The sequence below is a fragment of the Centrocercus urophasianus genome, unplaced genomic scaffold, assembly GCF_019232065.1.
Source record: "Centrocercus urophasianus isolate 14NV4802_14NV808 unplaced genomic scaffold, USGS_Curo_1.0 seq_5, whole genome shotgun sequence".
In the NCBI taxonomy this organism is placed as follows: domain Eukaryota; kingdom Metazoa; phylum Chordata; class Aves; order Galliformes; family Phasianidae; genus Centrocercus; species Centrocercus urophasianus.
This window is the reverse complement of record NW_024885088.1, coordinates 9575774-9602321: the sequence shown is the minus strand read 5'-3', so window position 1 is coordinate 9602321 and position 26548 is coordinate 9575774. Positions and strand designations below refer to the sequence as shown.

General features: G+C 40.8%; 1 protein-coding gene across 1 annotated transcript in view; it reads left to right on the top strand.

Moving 5' to 3' along the window:
• Nucleotides 1–3630: 3630 nt before the first annotated feature.
• The window catches only part of ANO2 (anoctamin 2), a 170494-nt gene continuing 147576 nt past the window's right edge, over nt 3631–26548 (top strand). Inside the window, exons 1-3 of the mRNA XM_042835091.1 lie at nt 3631–3751; nt 5301–5675; nt 25014–25112. Coding sequence (XP_042691025.1) covers nt 3722–3751; nt 5301–5675; nt 25014–25112 — 504 coding nt within the window. The 5' untranslated portion in view covers nt 3631–3721. The remainder of the gene's footprint in view (nt 3752–5300; nt 5676–25013; nt 25113–26548) is intronic.

Here is a 26548-nt window from a genome sequence, read left to right as displayed (position 1 = left end):
TAATCATGACTTTCAGGGGAAAGCCCCACCCCTCAAGCCTCTTTTTCACACAATTGCAGGTAAGTAGTTTCAATTGCTGTGGTTTAATCTAGCAAGTGAACACCACACAGGCCTTCACTCACTCTCTCCTCTTCCTCAGTGGGATGGCAGAGAGCATAAGAAAAAAAGGTGGAACTTGTAAGCTGAGATAAAAAAGTACACGTGACAACAGAAAAGGAAGAGAGAAATAACAGTAACAACACTAATTATGTATGTACATATATATATATATATATATAAAATAAGTGATGTACATCAGTTTCTCAGTATCTGCTGACCCCCAGTCAGCTGCAGCCCCTCCTAGCCAAGTTGCCCATAGAATTATAGTTTTTTTTTCCACATGATGTCATATAGTATGGAATATCCCTTTGGACTTTTCAGGTCAGCTGAAAAGTCCTGGTTCTGACCCTGCCCAGCTCCCCTGCTCCTTCTTTGTCCCAGACTCCATGATGGCAGGACAATGTAAGAAGCTGAGAAACTGAAATGTCCTTGGCTCTGTAAGGCACTAATCAACAACAGCTAAAACTGATGTGCTACCAACACTGTTTTTTTTTCTAAGCTGCATAGCATCGTACCAGACATTATAAAGATTACTGAGTCTGTACCAGCTAAAACCACAAAGAATCTGTATTGAGGGTATAGAAGATTGCACAGTGCCTGCCTTTGACTGTTGAAAAATTTAAGAAATTCAAAGATTAAGAGGAAAATCTGATTTCTGGACACTTTTTAGCAATTCTTCTCCCTCCATCCCAAAAGAGAGGAATATGCAGAGTTTAGTTATCACCATCTTCAAGAATGATTCTTTTAGATTTTCCTTAAATTATTTTAATTAAATGAACTCTGCATAACTCTGTTGGTTTCCTGCATACAGTTCTCTCTCCAGTTCTTTCTCTTTTGAAATGCTGTTTAGGTTCACTGATTCTGCCACCAGTTAGATGTTTCAACAGTGTAGAAGAAGGACTGTTCTGTCTCATGAACACTAAATGAAAATGAGAATTATTCCTGACTTCAGGCCTGCCTAATCTCCACGAGGAAGGTCTGGAGGAAACTGCTGGAATTTCCTAGCACTTTCTTATGGGATACAAGGATCCTGACACAGCTCCTAACACAGAGTAGCAAATGTCATAGGACATTTCCTCTTAGACTGCAAAGTAACTACATTATCTGTTTTTTGTTGTTGTTGTTGATGTTGTTGTTGGCTGTTTTTTTTTTTTCTTTCCACCTTATGCAGAAGAATTTCATTGCTAGGATTGTTTACTAAAAAGGTAAGAAGAGTGGGGCTAGACATATGAAACAAATGGGTCATCTCTTTGGTAGAATACACTAGTGCTTGAAAGACCAAGCCATAATTCCTGAACCCAATAAGCATCTCAAATAAACTATTGGTGAAAAAACAGGCGATTTTCATTTACAGCTATGGTACCACTAGAGGGGGAAAGAATATGAAACATCAGTACATTACACAAGTTTCTGTACCCATTACTTTTTACCTTTATTCTTGCATAATGTTCCTGACTCTGTTGACTGCATTTGAATCCTGTAATCCTGTAATCAAAAATTATTCTTCTCTATTGTTATTGTACAATTCTGTACAGCAGAGATACAGTTACTAATTACACTGGTAGTGAATAGGGAATGGCATGCAACTACTGCCCCCCTTCAATTATGCTGCCTTGTGACCATGGCATTCTTTTGTACTGGAGATGGGAAGCACATCTAAAACCAAAATTCTCATGACATTAGTCCCTCAGAATAACTCCAGAAGTTGAGTTCTTAGTAGAGAATGACTGTTAGCCAGAATCTTCTATCTGAATGAACTAGATTTTGATCATGTTATACTATAACTGAAACATGACGCCTTCAAGACTAGCTGTAAGTCATAAGCAAATGTGACTCACTTCAGTTCTAGTGATTTAGTTTCCATGCAGCATGAATGGTTCACCCAGAGAGCCCTGATGCAATCACAACACACAACATACATCTTCCTCATGTTTAGGAGGGAGGTCTGTGGCTAGTTGCAGTACACTTAATTTCCAGGATCTAATTTTGTGATTAAAGAAGGAGTACAATGATAATGAACAATCAGGATAGTACTGAACTAAATGCAGTACCTGCTATTCCTCTGCAGTTGTAGGTATTCTTCTCTAAACCATCTAGTTCAGCATCTGAAGTCTAATAGTGTTCATTAATTGTCCTACTTCCTATTCCTTTAGGAAACCACCTGCACAAAAGCCCTATTTATATAACACTAATCAATTCTCATTCCTCAAGTCTGAACAGGCAGAAGGCAGCAACATCATCAAGAGGTTATTTCTTGGGATACAACAGCAAATACCTAACAGTTCCTCAAAACAGGCCTTCCTTGCACAGCAGCGGGATCGGTGGATCTTTAGAAGCACCTAGCTGTGTGGATACTGACTGCAGTTCTGTAAGTAGGATTTTATGTTCATTGACATAACTCTAATAACTTTGGGAAGAAGAAAAGGTTTGGAGTAGGACGAGCAGAGTATGATGCATTCCTTCTCTGTTAGGCAAAACCAAGCTGAGAAAAGTGACTGCTAGTAGACATATCCTACAACTTTAGATAGTTCACTAGGTTCTTGTATTGTAATTTGTGTCTTAATAATGGGTGTTCCAGTGGTATCACCAAGATTCTATTGAGTATTTACCGGAGTCAGAATTTTTTGAAAAAGAATAGAGAGGTTGCTATTACCGTGGTGAAGGAATAGATTTGCAGGTTGATGACAGAATCGGCTATCCCTCTTCAAAGTGTGGGTCAGCACATACCCAGGTGTTAATGTGAACAAGATTGGAACTGGGGTGGCTACAGCCTTCCTATCAAAGCCAGTGTAAGAAGAGAGATCTCCTGGGGTATGTATGTAGTGATAATATTTTCTATTAGAGGATTAGAACTCATTAAATGTTGATCCTACCATCCCATATTCTTTTTGTTTGGTGTGCTAATTACTTATCTTGGAAATATTATGAAACAATGAATCTGGGACTGAAAATAGTAATTTAGAACACTCTTAACTTCTAGAATGGCTATGAGAAAGATCTTGATGGCTCTTCCAGAAATTTTGCAAATTGCAACTTACTTGATAAGTTTTTCTTTCTAATAAGGTCTTCCTGTGCCAAATACGTGAAGTGGTGTGAATTCAGAGCAAAAAAAAGTATTTGACAAAAATTTATGGGAATTTTGTCCTGTTCTCTTAGCAATAGAAACCTGCAGTAATTGGGATGGCATTTTGCTGCCAAAAGTCTGTAGTGAGGAAGCATCAAGAGTCAACAGGAGAGGGAGAGGAGGAGAAGGGCACAATGGTATCTCCTCATCCTTTTATTTTGTGTAACTCCAGCAACACTTAATGTTGCCTTGGTGATCTGTCACGTGTCTGGGATGTGGCAGCTGACTGCACACAGGTAATAAACAAGAAAATCTGCTAGCGACTTTCATGTTCTTTAACTTCCTTGTTCCTTCTCCTGTGTTTTTTTTTTTTTTTTTGGTGAATCTCATTTCTGCTTGCACTTGCCCATAAGGGAGGAGCCAGTGTTCAGAGTTCATCTTCTCTAGATACAGCTAAACATTGCATTGTGCCAGTAAGCAGGAGGTGGTGACATCATCACTTCTGTGTTGTACTATGTGAAACTGGAAGGGAACGTATTTTTCTTCATTGTGGCAGAGATGGATCCAGAAGTTTTGCGTGAACTGCCTGTGAGTACTTTATGAAAATGAATCGAACAAGGACACGGGGAATTGCAATAAAATGCTATCTCCCAAGCAGATTTATATTCTGTCAGAATGCATTGCTGAGTGTAAATTTATATGTGCCTAGAGGGACTGTCTTAATGCAGTACACATAAGTTTGAGATAAGCGTAATGTGTGCAACAGATTATCTGGTGATAATTTCAGGAAAGAAAGGATGGAGTGTGCACATTAAAAAAAAAAAAAAATTAGAGATATGGTGATTGAAAGCTGGTTTGTGGGAAACTGAGATGTGAAGGGAAACAATGAAAATCAGTTTTTTGGGCGATATTAGCAACATGTGCATTTATATAATGTCTTGAAGTATTCGTGTTGTGTTAACAAATGACTGCAAAAAGTAAGTTTGGTTAACTTTGAAGTGCGACCACTACATGTAATAGAAGGGGAGGTAGGGAAGAGAAAAGAATTTTTAACAGTACTTGTCAGTATTTTACTTGTATAGAAACCTGTGGGAGCCATAAAAAGCTGGATTTATGGGTTGATTGATCTGAATTAGTGTGACTCTATTTATTTGCTTTTATGTAGTTCCCCAGTCCCAGGAGAGCTGTTGTTATGGTAATGAATGGCACTGTAGAGAGTTAGGTGAAGGGTTTTAAGATACAGCATTGAGCAGGATGTGGTGGTTGTTAAAAATTTGAAAGGTATACAAGCTACCTTAGTGAAAGAATTGGAAGTTAATGCCTAAAATCTAATTTCAGTGTTCAACAAATGTACGTCAGATTTGCTGTCTCTGCAGGGGGTGGGGTTAGAACAGAAGTAGTTCCATGCCAGGATTTGTACAGAGGGGAGAAGATGGCAGAGGCAGTCCACAGTTGAGTAGAACGTAAGTGATCTTAATGTCATTGATTTAGTCGTTGATTTTCTTTTGCAGTGCTGCTGTTCAATCACATACTCTTCTCTTATTAAAATACACATCAACTGTATTTTCTCTCTAATCTCTGGTATTTGCCAAATAATCTGCGTCCAGCTCTGCCCTTCTTGCCCTTGCACTACTTGGAGGAACATTTTCATGTTTTGCCTTGAATCAGTTTTTTCTTTTCCTTCTTGCACAAATTTGTCTGATTCTTTTCCCTGTCCAACTTTCTTCCCCAGTTCATCCTTTTCTATGTCATGAACTGTAATGTGATTCTTTTTTCTCAAACTTCAATCCCATTTTAAAATGCTGATGTAGTCTCCTATGTCCTGTTTATACAGAGGCCAAAGAGACAGTGCAGACATACCTGACCATACCAGCACATCAGAGGGGTAGCTATCTTGTACATTTCAAGGAGCAAGATAAGGCTGCTATATTTAGGCACTCCTATATGTTTGCAGTCAGAGGATGTCAACATGACCTAATCTGAACAATAGGGTAACAAGTTTATAGCTTATTTGTATTCTCAATCTCCAATTTTTACTCTGCTCAACTAGTACTTTTAAATACCTGTGTAAATTCAGACCCAAGGTCTGGCGTCTCCTTGGACTTTTTGGTTTTCCATCCATGTATTTCCATCCCAGATTATAAACAATTACCTGGACGGGACCCAAAGAGAGGCCATGGACTCCATGAGTGGCATGCACTTCAGTGATAGCAACAGAAAGGTTGATTATGTTTTAGTCTACCACTACCGGAAACGCCTCACCCAGCACAGTCCTGGGGCTGGATCACCAGGACCAATACACAGGGCAGCCTCCATGGCCATTGTTTCAAATGGAGAGACGAAGAAGGGCGGCCTCAATCTGCAGCAAGACAATGGCCAGCATACCCCTCAGGAGGCTCAAGTGATTGAGCTGGACCCATTGGACACCCTGGAGGAGGAAAAACGACTGCAGAGGGAAGAGTATGAATGCAATCTCGTGGCAGCTGGACTGGAGATCGAGAAGGACATTGAGGTAAGAGGGAGAAAATTGTGTATCCTGAATGGTACTGGGTGCACGACGGGTAATGGCCATCATGTTGCGTAAGATGGACATGAAGGAAGCATAAACAATGGCAAGCAAAAGCCTGGCTGTGACCCTGCATCAGAGCCAAGCCTATCTCTATACCTTCTCTGGTTTAATGATAACCAATAGGAGAATCATGTATTACATGTACTGTTCCTGAGGTATCTCATAGTCATTTAAGAAGCTAATCATAAACCTTGTCACTGCTGATCACTGCTGAACATCCTAGAATTTAAAGCTGTTGCTGTAACCCCAAATTAGGAATCATCAGAAATAAATTACATGAACTGTTTTATACATGCCTGTCAATGTTTTACAGGCTGCTCTGGCCCAGTTCCGTGACTAGTGGGGTGGGGGGACCCATGCCCCAGGAAAGGGAAAAGGGGGAAAAAGGGTAGAGAGATGGGCCTAAAAACATAACAGCAGTAGCAATCTGAGGAGAAAAAAACCTAATTCACTAAATAAGATATAAGAATGCAAGATAACACACCATAATGCAATATAATACAATTGAAGCTACTAAATCAAATAAAATGAGAATGTCCGAAAAACTGAGGCTCTTACTCTAATGCTGAGGCGAGACACCTAGTCGGGCCAAGCAGAAGAGAAAAGAGAGGGTGTTTCATGATATGTGAACAGTTTTATCTCTCCTTCTGGATGGAAAATGGAAACAGAACAACACAAAGTCCTCTGGAGTATGTAGTGTGTAGTTCTTCTCTTCTGAAAATGAGGTACCCAGAACTATCCATGATCCATGGAACTGGAGCATTAACTCTTTAATTCCCAATGCACTACATGATGTTATGATGTAGAATACCGATAACAAAAGCCACAAAACCACGGCATTCCACTCCTTATTCCACGTCACTACATCATGCTTAATATGTACAAACAAATAAATATTATGTAAGTAACAAACAATAAACACATGTACACACTCATATACATACATATATTTACATGGAATTGCAGATTGTATGCACCCAACATCAAATTCCCTTGTGGTACACATTGAAAGTTCCCATTTTTCTGCATCACCCACCAAGTAGACCCAGGTCCCTGAGTAAACAGAAGCTTGAGAGACCCAAACTGCTTTCTCCAACATGCTTTTTACATGTACTACAGGGACTTATCTTCCTTTACAGTATGCAGGGAGCTGGATTAGGCAGGGCCATCACAATTGATAGATAGATCCTTGAGTGTTGACCAACCAGGTGGCTTCTCCCTCTGCTTAAATATTCCACCACCCATTGCTTTTAACATAGTTTTTAACAATCCATTGCATCACTTGATTTTACCAGAAGCTGGTGAATGATAGGGGATATGATAAATCCACTCAATGCCATGCTCTTTGGCCCAAGTATTTACAAGAGAATTTTTGTAATGAGTCCCATTGTCTGACTCAATTCTTTCTGAAGCGCCATGTCGCCTCAGAACTTGTTTCTAGAGAGTGAGTATGGTGTTTTGGGCGATAACGTGGGATAGTGCATGCTTCAAGCTACCCAGTGGTTGCCTTCACCATGGTAAGCACATAACATTTACCATCTCAGGTTTGTGGCAAGGTGATACAATCAGCCTGTCATTGCTCCCCATATTTATACTTTTGCCATGGCCCTTCCGCCTAGAGAAGTTTCATCCTCTTGGCTTGTTTAATTGCCACATGTGTTTCACAGTCATTAATAATCTGTGAAATTATAAATAACTGTGTTAAGTCCACCTCTCGATCTCTAGCCCACTAATATGTTGTATCTCTTCCTTGGTGCCCATACTCTTTATTTAGGTAGAAATGTCTTTCCACAGTTCAGCAGCCCAAATACATCTACCACTTCATTGACAGTTGTTTTGTTCCTACTGCTGTAACCACCCACATACAGCATTTGCTACCATCCATGAGTCAGTGTAAAGATAAAGCATTGGTCACCTCTCCTGTTCAGCAACATCTAAGGCCAGTTGCACAGCCTTTACCTCTGCAAATTGTCTTGATTCTCCTTTTCCTTCAGTGGCCTCTGCAACTTGTAAGGCTCCAAACAGCAGCTTTCCATCTGTGATGCTTCCCCACAATAGACATGATCCATCTGTAAACGGGGCATATTTCTTTTCATTCTCTGGTAGTTCATTGTATGGTGGGGCCTCTTTAGCACACAGTACTTCTGCTGGTGATGTTTCAAACTTTTTACCCTTAGGCCAGTCAGTGATCACCTCTAGGATTCCTGAATGACTGAGGTTCCCAATTTGAGCTCATCACATAATCAGTGCAATCCATTTACTCCAAATGGCATCAGTAGCATTGTGGGTGGAGGGAACAGTCCTTTAAACATGCAGTTTAGCACATGCAGTCGAGGTGCTAGAAGGAGATGCATTTCATTACCGATTACTTCAGAAGCAGCTTAAACCCCATCATATGTGGCTAAGATCTCCTTTTCAGTTGGAGCATAGCACTTTTCAGACCTCCTGTACGCTCGAATCCAGAATCCAAGGGGTGGGCCCTGGGTCTTTCCTGAGATTCCAAGTGGGACCTTTCTCTCCAGCAGTAGTGTAGAGGATGTTCTTTACATCCTGTCCCTTCTGTAGTGGCCCCATGGCCATGGCTTAGGCTATCTCTTGTTTAATTTGGTCAAAAGCCTGCTGCTGCTCAGGACCCCACATAAAATTATACTTCTTCCACATCACTAATCAACCCATGGCAAATGGTTGGACTATATTTATTTCCACCCCTGCCGCAAACAGTTCCAGGTATATTGAATGCCCCTCCAGGTAAAAGCCAATTGTGGCCTACATTCTGTGGCTGAAGGAATGGAGAAAAAGGCATTAGCGATGTCAGTGGTGGCATACCACTTGGTGGCTTTTGACTCCAATTCATACTGGAGTTCTAGCACATCTAGTACAGCAGCACTCAGTGGTGGTGTGACTTGATTCAGGTCACAGTAGTCTACTGTCAGCCTCCATTCCCTACTGGCTTTACACAATGACCGTATGGGGCTGTTAGAAGATGAGTGAGTTTTGCTTATCACTGCCTGACTCTCTAGCTGACAAATCAACTTATGGATGGGGAGCAAGGAATCCCTGTTAGTGTGGTACTGCCATCTGTGTACCATTTTTATAGCAATTGGTACCTGTTGCTCTTTCACTCATAGCAACTTGACAGATCTTCTGATAGGCCAGGTGAAACAGACAGCTGATTAACACTGTCTGTATCTACAGGAGCTATTCCAAAGCACCCACGGATACCCCTTGTGATCCTTAAAATGTTCCCTTCTGTAGTAATCAATACCAAGTATACAGGGAGCTCCTGGGCCAGTCATAATAGGATGCTGTTGCTGATCTTCACCAGTAAGGCTTATTTCCACCTCCAACAAAGTCAACTCTTGGGAATCCCCTGTCACCCCAGAAATATAAATTGATTTTGTCTCTTCATGACTTGATGGCATTAGAGTGCACTGTGCACCAGTGTCTGCCACTGCCTTATATTTCTGTGGTTTTGATGTTCTAGGCCATCGAATCCACACAGTCCAATACACTCTGCTGTCCTTTCCCATCTGGCTAGGGGCAGAACTCCTGTATTTGTTACCTCTATCGTTTCTCTTGTGAGAAGAACTGTATCATTCTCCTGTGAGCTATGAATCAGAGTCCTCATGGCTTTTTGCCATGTCCCACAGCAACTGGAACAATCACCTTTTCGGAGGAGTTCATCTGGGCGTTCATCTGTCTTGTGATTCTTTTTCCTGAGCTTGAAGTGCAGGAGTGGGTTTTTAGAGTCACTTCTTCATATCTTTTCCATGGTCATGTAGGTAACACTACAAGACAATATATGACACAGTCTTACTGTTGTCACTTCCTTAAGCAGGATGTCCTCTTTTAATAGGTGAGATGTTGTATGACACAAGTTGGAAGGAAACTATTTTGATCAGCCCCTCCAGTAGGCTGTTTTGATAATCTTGATCCCTATCAGGTGTCTCTGATGCCACCATCAGGTTTCATCAGTTCCATCGTATTAAAGCACAGTAGACAGTCCATCATACCTTTTTGATTATTCTCTACTCTGTCCAGTCTTTCAGTTATTTTTGAAATGGTTGAAATGCAAGCTCATATAGGGGTTAAATGTAACTCAGAGTCATGAAGTCTATTAATCAGTTCATTTAAAAAATAAGGGGTCTTCTTTCCCTCTGCCATAGAAGTAACCAGGTGACAATGGGTTCATATGGGTGGCGTGAAGAGTCTTTTCTCAAACTTTGAATTTCTGTCTTTTTCAGAGGTAGAGTAGTAATGGTGATGATGTCTTCCTCACCTCCCACTCTTTCAGGACTTGCTCTTGCCCTCCTGGGCATTGGTGACCATGATCCTATTGGGGGTTCCTCTCTCTGGATCTCTTAGATCTCCAAGCCACTCCTCTTGTCTTCTTTCCTCCTCTTCTCTTACAGTGTCTTATACTTTCTCCTCTTCCTCTTTCTTCCATTCTAAATAAGGTGATAAGATGATCATTTTCTATCCTGTTACAGGGGCAACTGACATCAATTCTGGTGCCTCCTGTGATTGATCAAGTTGATCATTTTCAGTGCTCTTTCTCTCCAGCTCAGCTTAGAGTCTGTCTTGTTAGGTTAGGAAGATGTCTTGTTCAGCTAGAAGGGTGTCTCATTGAGATTGAAGTTTTATTTGTTCAGTTTGGAGACTGTTTAATTTGGATTGGAGGATGTCTTGTTTGGCTTGAAGACTGTCAAGCTTGGATTGGAAGGTGTCTTGCTTGGTTTGGAGGGCATCTTGTTCAGATTGGAGGGTATCTCATTCGAAATGGAGACAGTTGAGTTTGTATTGAAGGGAGTCTCACTTGGTTTGGAGGGTGTCTCATTTGGATTGGAAGCTGTCTTGTTCATTTTGATGGGTGTCTCATTCAGGTTGGAGATCTCTTCTCTCACGTTGGAGATTCTCTATCTTGGACTGGAGATTCTCTCAGATTGGAGAATTTTCTTCTCAGTGTGGAGACTCTCTTGCTCAGTCTAGAGATTCTGTTTCTTGTCCAGAATACTCTCTTTCTGAACCTGGAGATCCTCTCTCTCAGCTCGGAGACGATCTCTTTCGGTTTGGAGACTGTTTCTCAACTAGAAGACTCTCTTTCTAGTCATGAAGATTTTCTCTCTTGGTTTGGACTCTCTCCTGGAGACTCTACCTTTCTGTTCAGAGACTCTTTCTTTCGGCTCAGAGACTCTCCCTTTCAGTTTGGAGACCCTCTTGCTCTATTTCAGAAACTCTCTCCCTCTCTGGGATAGTATTGAATAAGACCCGATAAGCATAAGCCAGGCCCCAAACACTTTGTGCCTCCTCAGATCTTCCTGAGCTGCAATATTCCTGTCTCAAATATCTGCTTAGGCTCTTAGGATCTTGCAGGTGTTCAGGAGCAAAGTTCCATGATAGTGGGATGTCCATCTCTCTAAAGTCTCTCCCAAGTCCCTCCACACTCACTGCCATTAAGTATTCTCTAGCTCTGGGGAAGGCTTCCTCAAAATATGGTAAGTATAGACACTGAGTGAAATGATGAAGCATACATTCAGGGAGATTAATGATGAGCATTCAAAAAATGCATAAAGGATTCAAAGGAGAGATTGGGAAACTGTTAAAAAAATATAAGTTCTGTAGAATTAGCAACTCCCTCTGGAGTTGTATGCCACATTGTATGCATATACCAGTTAGGTACTTCCATTAGTGTTTTCACAGAACCACAGAATCACAGAACTGTAGGGGTTGGAAGGGACCTCCAAAGATTATCGAGTCTAGCCCCCCTGCCAAAGCAGGTTCCCTACACCAAGTTGCACAGGTAGGCATCCAGGCAGGTCTTGAACATCTCCAGAGAAGGAGACTCCACGACCTCCCTGGGCAATTGATTCTGTATACTTATATACTTATATTGAAGAACAGTTTTACAAGACAAAGCTTTTTTTTTTTTTTTTAAACAAAGAAGCAAGCTAGCAGCACCCAAAATGTTTACAAATATCCCAGAATATTGGCAGTTTGGCAGTCTTCCTGGACTTCAAGGCCTTGTTTTCAGTACAGCTACCTGCAGTCCTGATAAGCTTTCTAATGCTCTCTGAGAGCAGAGAAAGATTTGTTCTAAAAGCCAAAAAGTGGCCTGTGCCCACATGTCAGTGATTTATGGGCTGATTCAGCCCAATTTCATGACTGATGGAGTGGGGGGAACCATGGACCTAATTATTAAATCAATTAAGCAATACATGTCTAGTTTTCAAATTCCTTATAATTTTCTACCACTTTTTACTGTTGTTCTCTCCAAAGAGAAACTTTGTTCTGCCTTGTAATATAACATTCTCGTTTGTTTTGTTTTGTTTTAAATTCAGTTATTATTTTGCATGTACAAGTAAAGTGCACAATGAAGGCAAAGAACCTGAAGGTGTGTTCCAAATTTTTCCCCATCTAACATGACACCGAGTACATAGAATGATCCACAAGGGTCCACAACTAACAGACCCAGTTTAAGGAGCTCTTTAGTTGGCTCTTTAGTCTCTTCAATCCTAAGTCCAGTATAGCATGTGCTCAGAAAAACAGTATAATTACCATAACTTAGTGCTATGTGGAATTGACATTTGGTAGAAGAGTAGAACAGAAGAGGAAGCTCCCTATTCAGATCAGCTGACAGCAGGTTAGCAGCAAGGAACTACTGTTTTGCATACTTTGTATGAGTGAAAATAATATTTCTGTATGTGACTGATCCATTTGGTATTATGAAGGTAAAGGAAGATAAAGGAAATCTTGTGTTGACTCTTGTGTGTGTCTGCAGAATCTACTAGCTTCTATCTCACAGTACTGTATCAGTGACTCCACCTGCAAATACTTAATGCTAATCTGCAGTGTTAAGCATTTGCAGGATTTTCTTCTTCTCCTTCAGAAGTAAAACACAGTTAAAATCACAGTAAAAATATTTTTCCAATATACTTGTGTCAGAATCCAAATTCTTTGGTTCATCTTCATAAATTTTAGAGGAAAAGTCAACAGGTAACATTTATCCTTGCAAGTTAGCTGCCAAAGATATGAGAATCACCTCCAAATAAACTCTATTTAACAGGCAGTGACACAGGTCAACCTCTGCATTAGATATGTAAAAAATAGTATAATGGTAAGGTCACCTAAAGGCCACCTCAAGGCCACCTTGAATATTCCACTTGAGTTCTCAGGAATGACAATAAATACTATTGACACTGCAGGAAGTTCTGGGGTTTGATTTTCCTTTTCCCTTCCCCTTCCCTTTTCCCTTCCCCTCCCTTAATGACGGCAAAGTAAAATGTACTTTATTCAGTCTGTATTAGGCATTGCAAAAGTATAGCACGAATAGAACGAAAAAACACTAACAGCATTCTGACAAAGTGCATCATTTTCAAGCACAGGGGAAATGAAACATAGTTTTCTAAGTGGCTTTTACAAGATGAGAGCATCTTTTAACAATAACATGACAACAGTTTTAAAATCAAGTATAGATTATCCTTCAAGAAGCTTATCTAACTGGAATTTTTGAGCTAGTGTATTCAAAATATCTCATTAAATGATGCTGGCTACATCACAGTTCAAGCCAAGGAAGTCCTTGAGAAAGTACTCAATGTATCAGCTTATGTAGCACTATTGACTAGAGTAGTGCTGATGGTGTTTAGGTTTTTCTACTTAGTATTCCAACACATGTTTTTAAGGCTTCATTTAAAAAAAAAAAAAAAAAAAAAATCTTCAAAATATTTAACCATAAAATCCAAAACCCCACCTGGGCTAAAATAAAAATTATAGTGCTGCAGTTGTTTTGTCCCACTAAGATACTCCCTCTCTGGCACAAGGCTTTTATCTCTTGCCTCCTGTCAGTGGTGGAAGAAAATAGTAACCAAAATCATATCATGGTAAATTGTAGTCCAAGTAGAGCATGCTTCTGTTGAGTAGTCCCACCTGTGTTTCTGCATTGCAAGTTGTTTTCTTGGGTCTGTTACATTATTGATTACCATAGTTATGTCATAATGTAATTTATTTTAGTGTCAATATCTTTCAGTGGGAAAAGTGGAATTTAACTGTCCAATACTTTTATTTCAATAGATCGTTTTTTCCTTGACAAAATATTTTTCAGTACAAAACATTTCAGATTTTAATTATAGTGGTATTTCTTAATTTGGATATAATTAGAAAAATGATACTATTTTACATATTTTTTCAATGTGATTTACAGGTAATTCCAAGAAAAGCCCTTAGCATCTATGAAGAATCTTGCAGGCACTTAATACAAATATTCAAGTTATTTCAGAACATACCTTCATCTGAAGTGCAGAGGGAAGCTTAGCAATAAGATACATTAATTTTAAGAAAGTAGAAAAAGTTGATGACTCTAGGATGTTTATTCATATTAATGAATGCTTTATGAAGCCAAGAAAGTAACATGCAGAATGGTGTAATATTGGAAGAAGAGTGAAGTCCTTTGTGGCCTAAGTACTTGGACGTTTCGTTCACTCTCTCTTCATCTCTCTCACTCCGAACAAGAGAATGGCAATACTTAGTGGAACACTTCATATCCCCATTACATAAATATTTGATTGGTATTTTTCAACTTCTCTTGTTACTTAAGCATTAATTAGAGAAAACATGTTTAGCTCTTCTATGGGGCTGAAATGTAATACACAGCTATTATAGAATCGATTTTGAACAGATGCAAGGTCTGCAGCGATAGTAAAATAGAGATGAGGAGAGGCTGAAGGAACTGGGCTTGTTTAGCTTGGACAGAGAAGGCTCCAGGAAGACCTGATTGTGGCCTTACAATACATGAAGGGAGCATATAAACAAGAGGGGGAATGGCTGTTTACAAGGGTAGATAGTGATAGAACAAGGGGGATGGTTTTAATCAGACAGGAGAGATTTAGGTTAGATATTAGGAGGACGCTTTTCACTCAGAGGGTGGTGATGCACTGAAACAGGTTGCCCAGAGAGGGTGTGAATGCTCCACCCCCAGAGGCATTCAAGGCCGGGTTGAATGTGGCCCTGGTCAACCTGGTCTAGTGGTCGACAATTCTGCATGTAGTAGGGAGCTTGAAACTAGGTAATCATTGTGGTCTTTTCAACACAGGCCATTCTATCATTATGTGATTCCATGATGAAAATAGAGTCAAAATGATTATCTGTTTAAGGAGAAATTTTATTTCAGTTTTAGAGAGGATTTTGGAGTAGCTTCATGGGTGTTGGATGTGGTTCAAATACTGTTAAAATAATGATTGATGGTAACAATTGTCTAGGTTGACTGTTTTGTCAAAGTTGAGAAGCTTGCATTATGAGTCCTGTTTTTTAATTATTGTGTTGTCACCTAAATAGACTACTAGGCAGACAGAATTACTCCATGTATTTTAATTAACATCCAGACACTTAATGCTGAGCTCCTAGTTACTTTAGTCAAAATGGCTTCCAAAGGTCTTAGATAAAACCGAAAGGATACTTTGAAGTGAGTTTATACACCATTCAGTTATGTTTCTGGAGCTCTTGGGCCAGAAGTAACAAATCTTGCAAATTATCTATGGTTTCAGAAAAAGAGGCATTAAAATCTAGAATTTCAGATGATAGTAGATTTGAACTGTACAATTCGGTGATATTTACAATGAAAGTTGAGCAAGAAACATCCCTATTTTACCCATATTTGCCATTATAGACTTGCCTGGTAAAAATGGCAATAGCCTCCCAAGCTTACGATCCCTTTTTTTCTAAGTGTACTGTGCTGAGTTCTGCCACCTGCTGGAGAAGCTATTTCTATTTTCTGCAAACTACTATAGAGATAAGAAGACAGCAGACATGGTTCATTTTTCTTCACTGGAACACAGCAGGGGAGAATGTGACAGTTGTGGGGAAAGGTATGACAACTAACAGAATCAGCTTGGTTTGTTCACATGTTGACCCACGAAAAGATTTTTAAATTGTTGGTAGTCTTGTTTGTAGCAGAAATTTTAATCAATAAATTAAATCTGTGGAGACAACTGGAAGAGCGATGCAGAAGCCCTGAGGGATGCAGCTCATCACCAATTATACTGCAGTCACCAAAGAGCCCCTGGAGGAAATCTGGAGGCTGAAATGGTGATAATTTCTGCAAACTGTTTAGACTAGTGCAGACTGAATAGCTGTTTCACAGAAGTAATGTAGTTAAATATAAGATAGTTTGGGGATTTGGGTCCTACGATTTGCTGCTTTTCTGACCTTTTAAGGGACAGAAACCATACTGCTGCTTATTGGGGTGAGGAAGAAACTTACAGTTTCTGGATGAAGACTCCTCCAGTGGCTCCTCCTGCTGCCTAGTGTGTCTCAACTTGTTCTTAGGCAGAAAAAGAAATCCTCAGTTTGGGAGATTTGGTAGTAGGGAGAATGGGACTTCACTATCCTCAGACAACTGCCTGTTTTGTCTGTAGTAACAAGCAGCCCTATAAGAATTTCTGCTACCAAATAAGCAATCCCTTCCATATGCTTGCTGACTGAGTATGTATCATTTGAACTCTTATTAATTGGAGACATTCTTCTTAGTCTTGTTTTCATACCTTATGTGAAGGAAACAAAAGAGATCTTATGCAACTCCTTTCCAATAGACATTGGAAATTTGTGTGGGCACAAATTTCCCTACAGCACTGCAGGGAACTGTTCCCTGGTTTTAATATGTTGCTATTACAAATATATACATTAATATAAATTAATATTGTGTATTTTATGTTGTTGCTATACAAGACAAAGATGAGAAGATGACTGTACTTCATTCAGAGTTTTTGTTCTGTATGAAAGCAAATTAAAAGGCAGTCTAGGTCTGAAAATTCTGTGTTTCATTGACCAGAACAGCTAGAAGGGCAGCAAGAAGGAACAAATTTATTTTCATATGGAATCACAAGGTTCGAAAGAACCTACAAGATCATCTAGTCCAACCATCCTCCTACCACCATTACTACCCACAAGCTACTAAACCTTATCTCGTATCTCCTCATCCAGGCGTCTCTTGAACACTGACAGGGACGGTGACTCCACCACCTCCCTGGGCAGGCCATTCCAGTGCCCGACCACTCTCTGAGAGAAAAACTTTCTCCTAATGTTCAACATAAACCTCCTCTGGAACAACTTCTGGCCATTTCCTCGCGTCCTACTATTTGCCTGGGAGAAGAGGCCAGACCCTTTTTCATCACAACCTCCCTTCAGGAAGTTGTAGAGTGCAGTGAGGTCTCCCCTGAGCCTCCTCTTCTCCAGACTGAACAATCCCAGCTCCCTTAGCCATTCCTCATAAGACTTGTGTTCCAGACCTCTCACCAGATTTGTTGCCCTCCTCTGGACACATTCCAGGGCCCTGATGTCTTTCTTGTAGTGAGGGGCCCAAAACTGAACACAGTACTCAAGGAGTGGCCTCACCAGTGCTGAATACAGGGGGATGATCACTTCCCTGCTCCTGCTGGCTACACTATTTCTAATGCAGGCCGCCATGGCTCTTGGCCACCTGAGCACACTGTCGGCTCATGTTTAGCCGAGCATCAACCAACACCTCCAGGTCCCTTTCCTCTTCACAGTCATCCCCACTCAGCCCCAGGCCTATATCGCTGCATAGGGTTATTGTGGCCAAAGTTCAGGACCAGGCACTGGGCCTTATTGAACCTCATCCCATTAACTTCGGCCCAGTGATCCAGCCTATCCAGATCCCTCTAACGGGCCTCCCAACTCTCAGGCAGACCGACACTACCTCCCAGCTTGGTGTCATCTGCAAACTTACTGAGTGTATACTCAGTTCCCACATCTAGGTCATCAATATTATTGTATTTATAATTATAATTATATTATATATATTATATTATATATGTATTAATTATATATTATATATTATTATATTATATATATTATATATATTATATTTCCTGATATATGTTGGAAATATAATATGGCTCAAAGGAAGCAGTCCAAGAGGTTTCTAGAGTGTGTGGAAGATAGTTTCTTTACACAGCTGGTACGAGAGTCTACCAGGGATGGTGCCCTGCTTGACCCGCTCTTTGCTGACAGAGAAGGACTGGTAGGTGATGCAAAGGTTGGAGACTGTCTAGGGCAGAGCGACCATGAATACCGTAAGGCGAGCCATAGGGGGAGAAGACCGGTGTGGATGAGCCGGAAATTACTGTCAAGACTCAGGAAGAAAAAGAGAGTCTATGTCCTCTGGAAGAAGGGACAGGCTACAAGGGGAGATTACAAGGAAGTTGCTAAGGTATGCAGGGAGGAAGTCTGGAAGGTGAAAGCCCATCTTGAGCTTTGATTGGCCACTGCAGTAAAGGAGAATAAGAAATCCTTTTACAAATATATCAATGGCAAGAGAAGAACCAAGGATAATCTCTATCCTTTAATTGATGCAGTGAAATTGATGCAGGGGAATGTGACCACGGATGACAAGGAGAAGGCTGAGGTCCTCAATGCCTTCTTTACATCTGCCTTTAATAATCAGACCAGTTATTTTCAGGGCACTTTGTGCCCTGATCTGGATATCCGGGCTGATACGCAGAATGTCCCCCCGGAGATTGAGATGGAGACCATTAGGGAGCTCCTCCTCCACTTGGGCAGTCACAAGTCTATGGGACTGGACGGGCTTCATCCTAGGGTGCTGAGGGAGTTGGCGGGGGTGATTGCTAAGCCGCTCTGGCTATCTACCAGTGCTCCTGGTTGACTAGAGAGGTTCCAGAGGATTGGGGGCTTGCTGATGTGACTGCCATCTACAAGAAGGGCCGTAAGGAGGATCCGGGAAACTACAGGCCTGTCAGCCTGACATCAGTGCCAGGGAAGGTCTTGGAACAAATCCTCCTGGGAGAGATCACACGGCTTGTGCGTGATGTCCACGGGATCAGGCCCAGCCAGCATGGCAGGTCATGTTTGACCAACCTCATCTCTTTTTACGACTGGGTGACCAGACTGGTAGATGAGGGAAAGGCTGTTGATGTAGTCAACCTAGACTTCAGCAAAGCCTCTGACATGGTCTCTCTCACTATCCTTTTGAGGAAAATGGCTGCCAGTGGCTTGGACAGTTTTACCCTCCGTTGGATAAGGAACAGGCTGGAGGGCCGTGCTCAACAGGTGGTGGTCAATGGAGTTAAGTCTAGCTGGCTACCTGTTTCAAGTTGTGTCCCCCAGGGGTAGGTACTGGGGGACACAATCCTGTTTAATATCTTCACTGATGACTTAGATGAAGGGATTGAGTGTGCCCTGAGTAAGTTTGCAGATGACATCAAGCTCAGAGGTGGTATCGATCTGCCTGAGGGTAGGGAGACCCTTCAGAGGGATCTGGATAGGCTGGATCACTGGGCTGAGGTGAATGGGATGAGGTTTAACAAGGCCAAGTGTTGGGTCCTGCACTTTGGGCACAACAACTCCACGCAGCGCAGCTGAGTGGTTGGATGACTGTGAAGAGGAAAGGGACCTGGAGGTGTTGGTTGATGCTCGGCTAAACATGTTGGTTGAGCACGCGCTGACAGTGTGCCCATGTGGCCAAGAGGGCCAACAGCATCCTGGCCTGCATTAGAAATAGTGTGGCCAGCTGGAGCATGGTGGTAATAGTCCCCTGCACTCAGCACTGGTGAGGCCGCACCTCAATTACTGTGTTCAGTTTTGGGCCTCTCACTACAAGAAAGACATTGAGGCCCTGGAGCGTGTCCAGAGAAGGGTAATGAAAATGGTTTGGAGCACAAGCTTTATGAGGAGCGGCTGAGGGAGCTGGGGTTGTTTAGTCTGGAGAAGAGGAGGCTCAGGGGAGACCTCATTGCACTCTACAACTTCCTGAAGGGAGGTTGTGATGAAAAAGGGTCTGGCCTCTTCTCCCAGGCAAATAGTAGGACGCGAGGAAATGGCCAGAAGTTGTTCCAGAGGAGGTTTATGTTGAACATTAGGAGAAAGTTTTTCTCTCAGAGAGTGGTCGGGCACTGGAATGGCCTGCCCAGGGAGGTGGTGGAGTCACCGTCCCTGTCAGTGTTCAAGAGACGCCTGGATGAGGAGATACGAGACATGGTTTAGTAGCCTGTGGTACTGGGAATGGGATGGTGGTTGGACTAGATGATCTTGCAGGTCATTTCCAACCTTGCGATTCTGTGATTCTATGATTCTATGAATAAAAACATTAAACAAGGTGGGCCCCAGTACTGACAAATCGGACTTTACTGTTTCATCTGAGCTACTGCCCGCATTTCTCTTCCTGCGCGGAATCCTTGGAGGGGTTGTGGGTATAGAGGCTGCCTGGTCCCCAGTGCCCCTGGCTCACGAAGAAGTGGTGGCTGATGGGTTAGCGCCAGCGGGCTCTGTGATGACGGCCATATTGCTTCCCCTACAGCATGTCTGCTCCGGCGGTGCCAAGTGCATTCCTGCCATCAGCCGTGCTCTCTGCTCTATCCTTCATGCTTCTGACAGGACACAGCCCACAGCCTATTTTGTTTATGTTGGTGGAGAAAAATAGGAAATAATATCATTTTTTCTGTGAGACAGAAGAATTTCAATCAATATGCCTGTGCATATACTACATGTACAGAGTACATGTATATAGATAAATATAAACTTATCTAGTGAACAACATATATACCACAGTTCATAATATTATAGTATATAGTATATATGATTGTATTTTTTTTCATTCTGTAATATATCACATATCACAGTATACAAAATGTAAATTGTAAATTGTAATGTATTAAAATATGTATAAAATATTTAGTATCTAATATACAGCAGTATTTATGATATATATACTCCAATCTGACACTTCTGAAGTGCAAGTTCTAACAACAGTTATTTTCCTCTAATCCCTTCCAAATGAGTGAAAAGCATAGGATTTCAGATTCTATGGTTATGATTTCACATCCAGCTCCAATACCTGTATCAATCCTGCCATTCCTCAGTGTATCTTTCTTTGATCTACGTGAAGGCAGTCCATCATCCTTTTCTCTTGTTTATCAGTTATAATCAGCCACAGGTTGATTATGCAAAGTCAAAAAGCCCAAGGCATCTGCTGATCCACATACGTGAGAACTTAGTACATTGTAACAGCTCATTTCTCAACAATTTCTGTACAGAGCTTGTTCTTCTCTTGCACCCTCTTATTTTAAAATGCTGTCTTTAAGAAACAGCTCAACTTTGCCACAGACTTGGCAAAGCTTGTTTTCACTTAGCTAATTTTGCTCACTAGAGGACTGGACTTAATTTTAAATGGATCTGTTGCACTAGGTATTTGAAAACACCATGGTGACAGTGTAGGTCACAGCTATCACCACAAAGGACTCTAGTTTATTTTCCACCTGTGAGCCACAGATCACAAGTGGTTTCATGGAAAATATATGCTTATGTATAGGAGTTGTGTCATGCAATGTCACCAAATAGCAAGCTTCTTCACAGAAAAAGATGTTCCATGGTCCAAGTGTGATTTGTTGATAATTTCCACATCTTCCTTCATAATGCTCTATTAGAATCACCAGAATCACTTCCTGGCAGGACAGATACAAGTTATCATGAAGAACTGCTGACTGGTTTTATGAAAGACAGCTGTTCATTCTACTACCAATTAGCTGTAGTTTATGTTAAATTGATTAGTAATTCTCTTTAACATTGTGTCTATTTAATACTAATTTATTATTCTCTTTGTAATTAATTCTTCATTCCCATTGTTTCATAAAAAGATTTGACTATAATGTAAATCTGATTTTGGTACTGTTGTATTATTTTAAGTATCAGAAAAGACTAATAAGTAGTTTTAAAATGCATGACTGGAACGCTGACAAGAAAAGATTAGTTGGGGATGTGAATGTTGAGGACAGCCTTGGATGTAGCAACCATGAGATAGTGGAATTTAGGATCCTGCATGGAAGAAACAAGGCAGTAAGTACAATTACAACCCTAGAGTTCAGGAGAACAAATGTTGACCTTTTCAACTTGCATATTTGGAGGTATGCTGTGGTTTAGAGCACTAGATACTAAAGGGGTCCGAGAGAGTTGGTTGACATTGAAGCACCGCTTCTTCCAAACTCAAGATAGATGCATACCTAAGAGCAAGAAATGAAGCAAAGGTGTCAGGAGACCCGCGTGGATAGGCAAAGAGCAAACGGAAAAACTCAATTAGAAGAAGAAAGCCAATGGAATGTGGAAAAAGGGTCTGGCTGGGAGGAACATAAGAAATTTGTCAGGGCATACCACAAGGAAGGCCAAGGCCCACTTCGAATTAAATCTGGTGAGGGAGGTCAAAATCAGCAAGAAAGGTTTATTTAAGTAAGTATATCGACAGTAAAAGGAAGACTAGGGAAAATGTGGGCCAGTTGCGGAATGAGTTGGCTGCTCTGGTAAGAGAAGACAATTAGAAGGCAGTCACTGAATGCCTTTTTTGCTTCAGCCTTTTGTGCAAGACTGCCCCTCAGGAATTCCAAACCCTGTAAAGGGAGAAAATTTGGGGAAAGGAAGACTTCCCCTTGATCAAGGAAGATCCGGACAAAGATTATCTATAGGCAAACTCAAGGCACAAAGATCCAAGGGCCCATATAGGATGCAGCCACGAGTGCTGAGGGAGCTGGCAGAAGTGATTGCCAAACCACACTCTATCATCTTTGGAAGGTCATGGAAAACGGGAGAGGTGCCTGAAGAATGAAGGACAGCCAATGTCACACCAGCCTTCAAAGAGGGCAAGAAGGATGAGCTGAGAAACTACAGGCCAGTCAGCCTCTGTGCCAGAGATGGTGATGAAACAGCTTATTCTGGATGCTATCCCCAAGATATTGGAATTAAATAAGGTAATCAGGAGTAGCCAACATGGATTCATCAAGTGGAAATCATATTTGATCAATCCTGTAGCCTTCTATGATGTCATCATCAGTTGAGAGATGAGAGGAGAATAATGCATGTTGTGTACTTTGACTTCAGGAACGTGTTTGACAATGTCTGCCACAACATCCATGTTATGAAACTTAGATAATGTGGAATAAATGAGTGACTGCTGAGGTGGATTGAGAACTAGCTGACTAACAGAGCTAGGAGGATTGTCATCAATGGTGTAGAGTATGGTTGCTGGCCTGTATTAGGTATTAGGGTATTGCCCAAAGAGTCAGTTCTGGGTCCAGTTTTGTTCAGCATCTTCATCAACAATCTGGATGAAGGGGTAGAGTCTACCCTCAGCAAGTTGCTGATGATACGAAGATGGGAGGATTGTCTGACACACCTGATGGCTGTGCTACCTTTCAACAAGACCTGGATAGATTGGAGATTTGGGCAGAGAGGAACCTAGCGATGTTTGACAAGAGCAGGTGTAGAGTCTTGCCCCTGGTGAGGAATAACTGCATCCATCAGTATGGGTTAGTGGATGACTTGCAGGAGAGGAGCTTTGCAGAGAAAGTTCTGGGGGGTCCTGGTAGGCAGTGGATTGGCCATGAGCTAACAGTGAGTTTTTCTGGCCAAGCAGGCCAATTATATCCTGGGGTGCATTAAAAAGAGCATGGCCAGCAGGTCAAGGGAGGGTATCCTACCCCTCTACTCTCTCCTGGTGAGGACATGTTCAGACCACTGTGTCCAATTCTGGACTTCCCATTTCAAAAAATACGAAGGTCTCGTAGAAGGAGTCCAGTGGAAGGCCAAAAGATGATTAAGGCCCTGAGCATCTCCCTTACAAGGAAAGGCTGAGTAACATGGGTCTATTCAGCCTGGGAAAAAAAGACTGAGAGGGGATGTGAGAAATGTTTATAAACACCAAAAAGGAGGTGGGAGACAGATGGATGAGGCCAAGATCTTCTTAGTGGTGTGTAGCAATAGGACAAGTAGCAATGGCTAAAACTTGAGCATACAAAGTCCCATACTAACATGTGGAAGATCTTGTGTATGGTAAGTGTGATGGAGCATTGAAACAGTGATTTGGAACAGGTTTTGTGATTTAATGAACAAGATCAACTCATTGTCTGATTAGGAGTACAAGAAATAGTAGGACAAGAACAATTTGCTTGGAGTCAAGTGCAGAGCAGAAGAAATGTTTCGTCTTTGCTTGTTCAGATGGGCACAAAAGTACTCTAATGAAACCATGTAACTTTCAAAATATCTTGTGTATGGAATCTATAGCCATAGGATTTCTGGTGATATAGGATTTCTGGTTCAGATGATACCCAAATCCAGATGATTCCCAAAACCTTGCGTCTTTGTGGTGCACATACAGTTGCAGAGTAGGCAGGCAGTTTTATGTCTTTCAGAGCACTAGAAGATTTGGCTTTTAGAGCCAAAGATCAGACATGCCCAACCTGCAGCCCATGGGACACCTTGTACTGCGGCCAACCCCCTGTCATGGCAGTGCCTCTTCCTTACCAAGAAGCCTGGCATGTCCTGAATATACTCTGAGCATGCACCTGTCCCTCAGCAACAACCAAACCATTGGTGGGCAACTGGGAGTGACTGGAGAGAAACCAGGACACAGAATGTGCACTGTTAACTCAAGTTATGACAAATAGTTTTTATGTATTTTGATATATTGATTAAACACAGTCTTGTGAACAGCAAAAAAAAATGTCTCGCTTTCTGTTTTGATGAATGGTTTTGACAACAGGTTTCAAGATTGCCAAAATAATAATTTTTCTGTATATTTGCAACTCCTCTCTCAGTTGACATATATTGCCTGTAAATTTTCAAAGTGAATGTATAGAGTTGCAATTAGATATTCAACTCAAAAAATTTTATTTTGTCTCCCTATTATACTTCTATCATACTTTACCAGATACCTATGTCAACAGAGAAAAAAATCCCTCGCTTCACAGTCACACCTTACTCATTTCATCATTACAACTTTTTTCAGTATATACATTTGTGAACAACTATTTTCAAGGATGTACAGGAAGAAAAAAATTTCTTCAAAAATCTCTGATGAGCAATAAGAATTGCAGTCACTTGCACTGCAACAATACTGATGCATTAGTTTCACAAAAATGTCGGATGTCTCAGTAGTTCTATGTGTTGCTCACTTTCTAATGTTTTAATTAAAATATACATAATAAACATTTTTACTTATATACATTAACTATGTTATATATTTTACCTGTGGTCAAAGACAGTTCCTCTTCTTTCATGGTGGACCTAGCAAGCCAAATGGTTGGACACCCACGCATTAGATGGTTTGGCTTTTAAAGAGAAAGTCACATTTAATCCTTGTTGTAATGGAAGTTGGTTATTCACTATGATTGCTCTTTGTTGCAAGATTTAGTTAGATAGGCCATCTTGAAACCCGATTACTGTATTCTGTTCGATAATATTGAAATTTGTTATTCTCACTACATATTTCAGAATAAGAGCCAAGGACTGAACTTTGTTCGCATTCATGCAACTTGGCAAGTACTTAGCCGAGAAGCGGAACTCCTTAAAATAAAAATGCCCACTAAAAAGGTAAATATCTTCCATTTTATAAAAACTAGTTTTTATGTCTGGAGGAAGAATGATCAGAAACACAAACGTTTTGAAGCTCTTAGAGGTACACTATTCTAAATCACTCCAAATGACATGTAATACTTATTCTTTCATTTTACTATTTTGGGATGATTTAGTTTTCAGAGTTGAATTTAAGATGGGAATTTCTGAGCGGATTTCAAAGGCCCCAGAGGCAGCTCGCTGGTAGACCATGTTCTGTAGAGTGACAACAGAGGAGAGTTTTGAGGAGGGATTTGCAGTTTAGAAGGCAGTAGCTATTCAGAATTTTGTCAAGGAACTTTCTTCAAAGGTGAGGTGCAGTATGTTACGATAGTGAAGGCATGTCTGTAGTGTTTCGGTTTTTACTTAACAGTTGTTCTCACCCAGTAAAAGATGCCCACACCTTAGAGAACTACTGTCCGTCTCTGTCAGGGATTTGGCCAAGCTAGTCTTGCATATTCTTTATTGTAAGAGTAAGATTAAACACAGTCTCCCTCAACAGTTTACTTATAGTCAGCCTCTGAAAATGAATAGGCTTTGGACAGCTACTATAAGTTGTCCTTTCTGCTTTTATACTTGTTTTTTTCTCAGTTGCAGAAATTGAATATTACCAGCTAAATAGAGCAAGCATGGCATGAAAATTCTGTTACTGTCTTAAAATTTTTGCAAAGACAGTCAGGAGATGACAGTCAGTGGGAAAAGACCTGCTTTGAAAAACTGAAACCTTGTATTTCAAAGATTTAGCAATAAAAAATGAAAAAACAAAAAATCAGCCATTAACAACAAAAGAAAAATGCATTTCTTTCTTTTATTTTAAAAGCACAAAATTTTTTTCTGTGATGTTATTTTTATTTATCCAAACAAGTAAAATCATAAATAAAGGATTTTCAGTGGAAAGTATTCATCTTTAAACATAATAAGTTGGTTGCAAAGAACTACTCTGAAACATTCAATTTTAAAACATCTTTCAGGACAAATGACATTCTGATGCTGAGAAAATTCAGCTACATGTGTAACTTCTGTACAGGACTGAACTGTTACAACTGTTACTTTTGATGAATGAGAATTCACCACACTGGAGCAAATTAGATGCACCAAATATTATTAGATGCGTAACAACTTCAAACAAGAACATAAATTCTCCAAAATCCTGTAAGTTAAAGAATGTCTAAGTTTCCAAGGAACCTAACTGCAGTCCTTGAAAAAACTTGAGAATGTGCTGAAGGTAGGGGATCAGATGATCTAAACATTATGGAGACTTAAGATGCTTAATTAAGGAATTGCCATAAAGCCACAAGCCAGGCATCCTCACTTTCAATGGTAGGTGTATGTGGGTGCTATGTATGAGAACTACTGAGTCACGGCCTGAACCTCTGGTTGATCACCTGAGGCAAGCACTGAGTCAGACAGAGAAG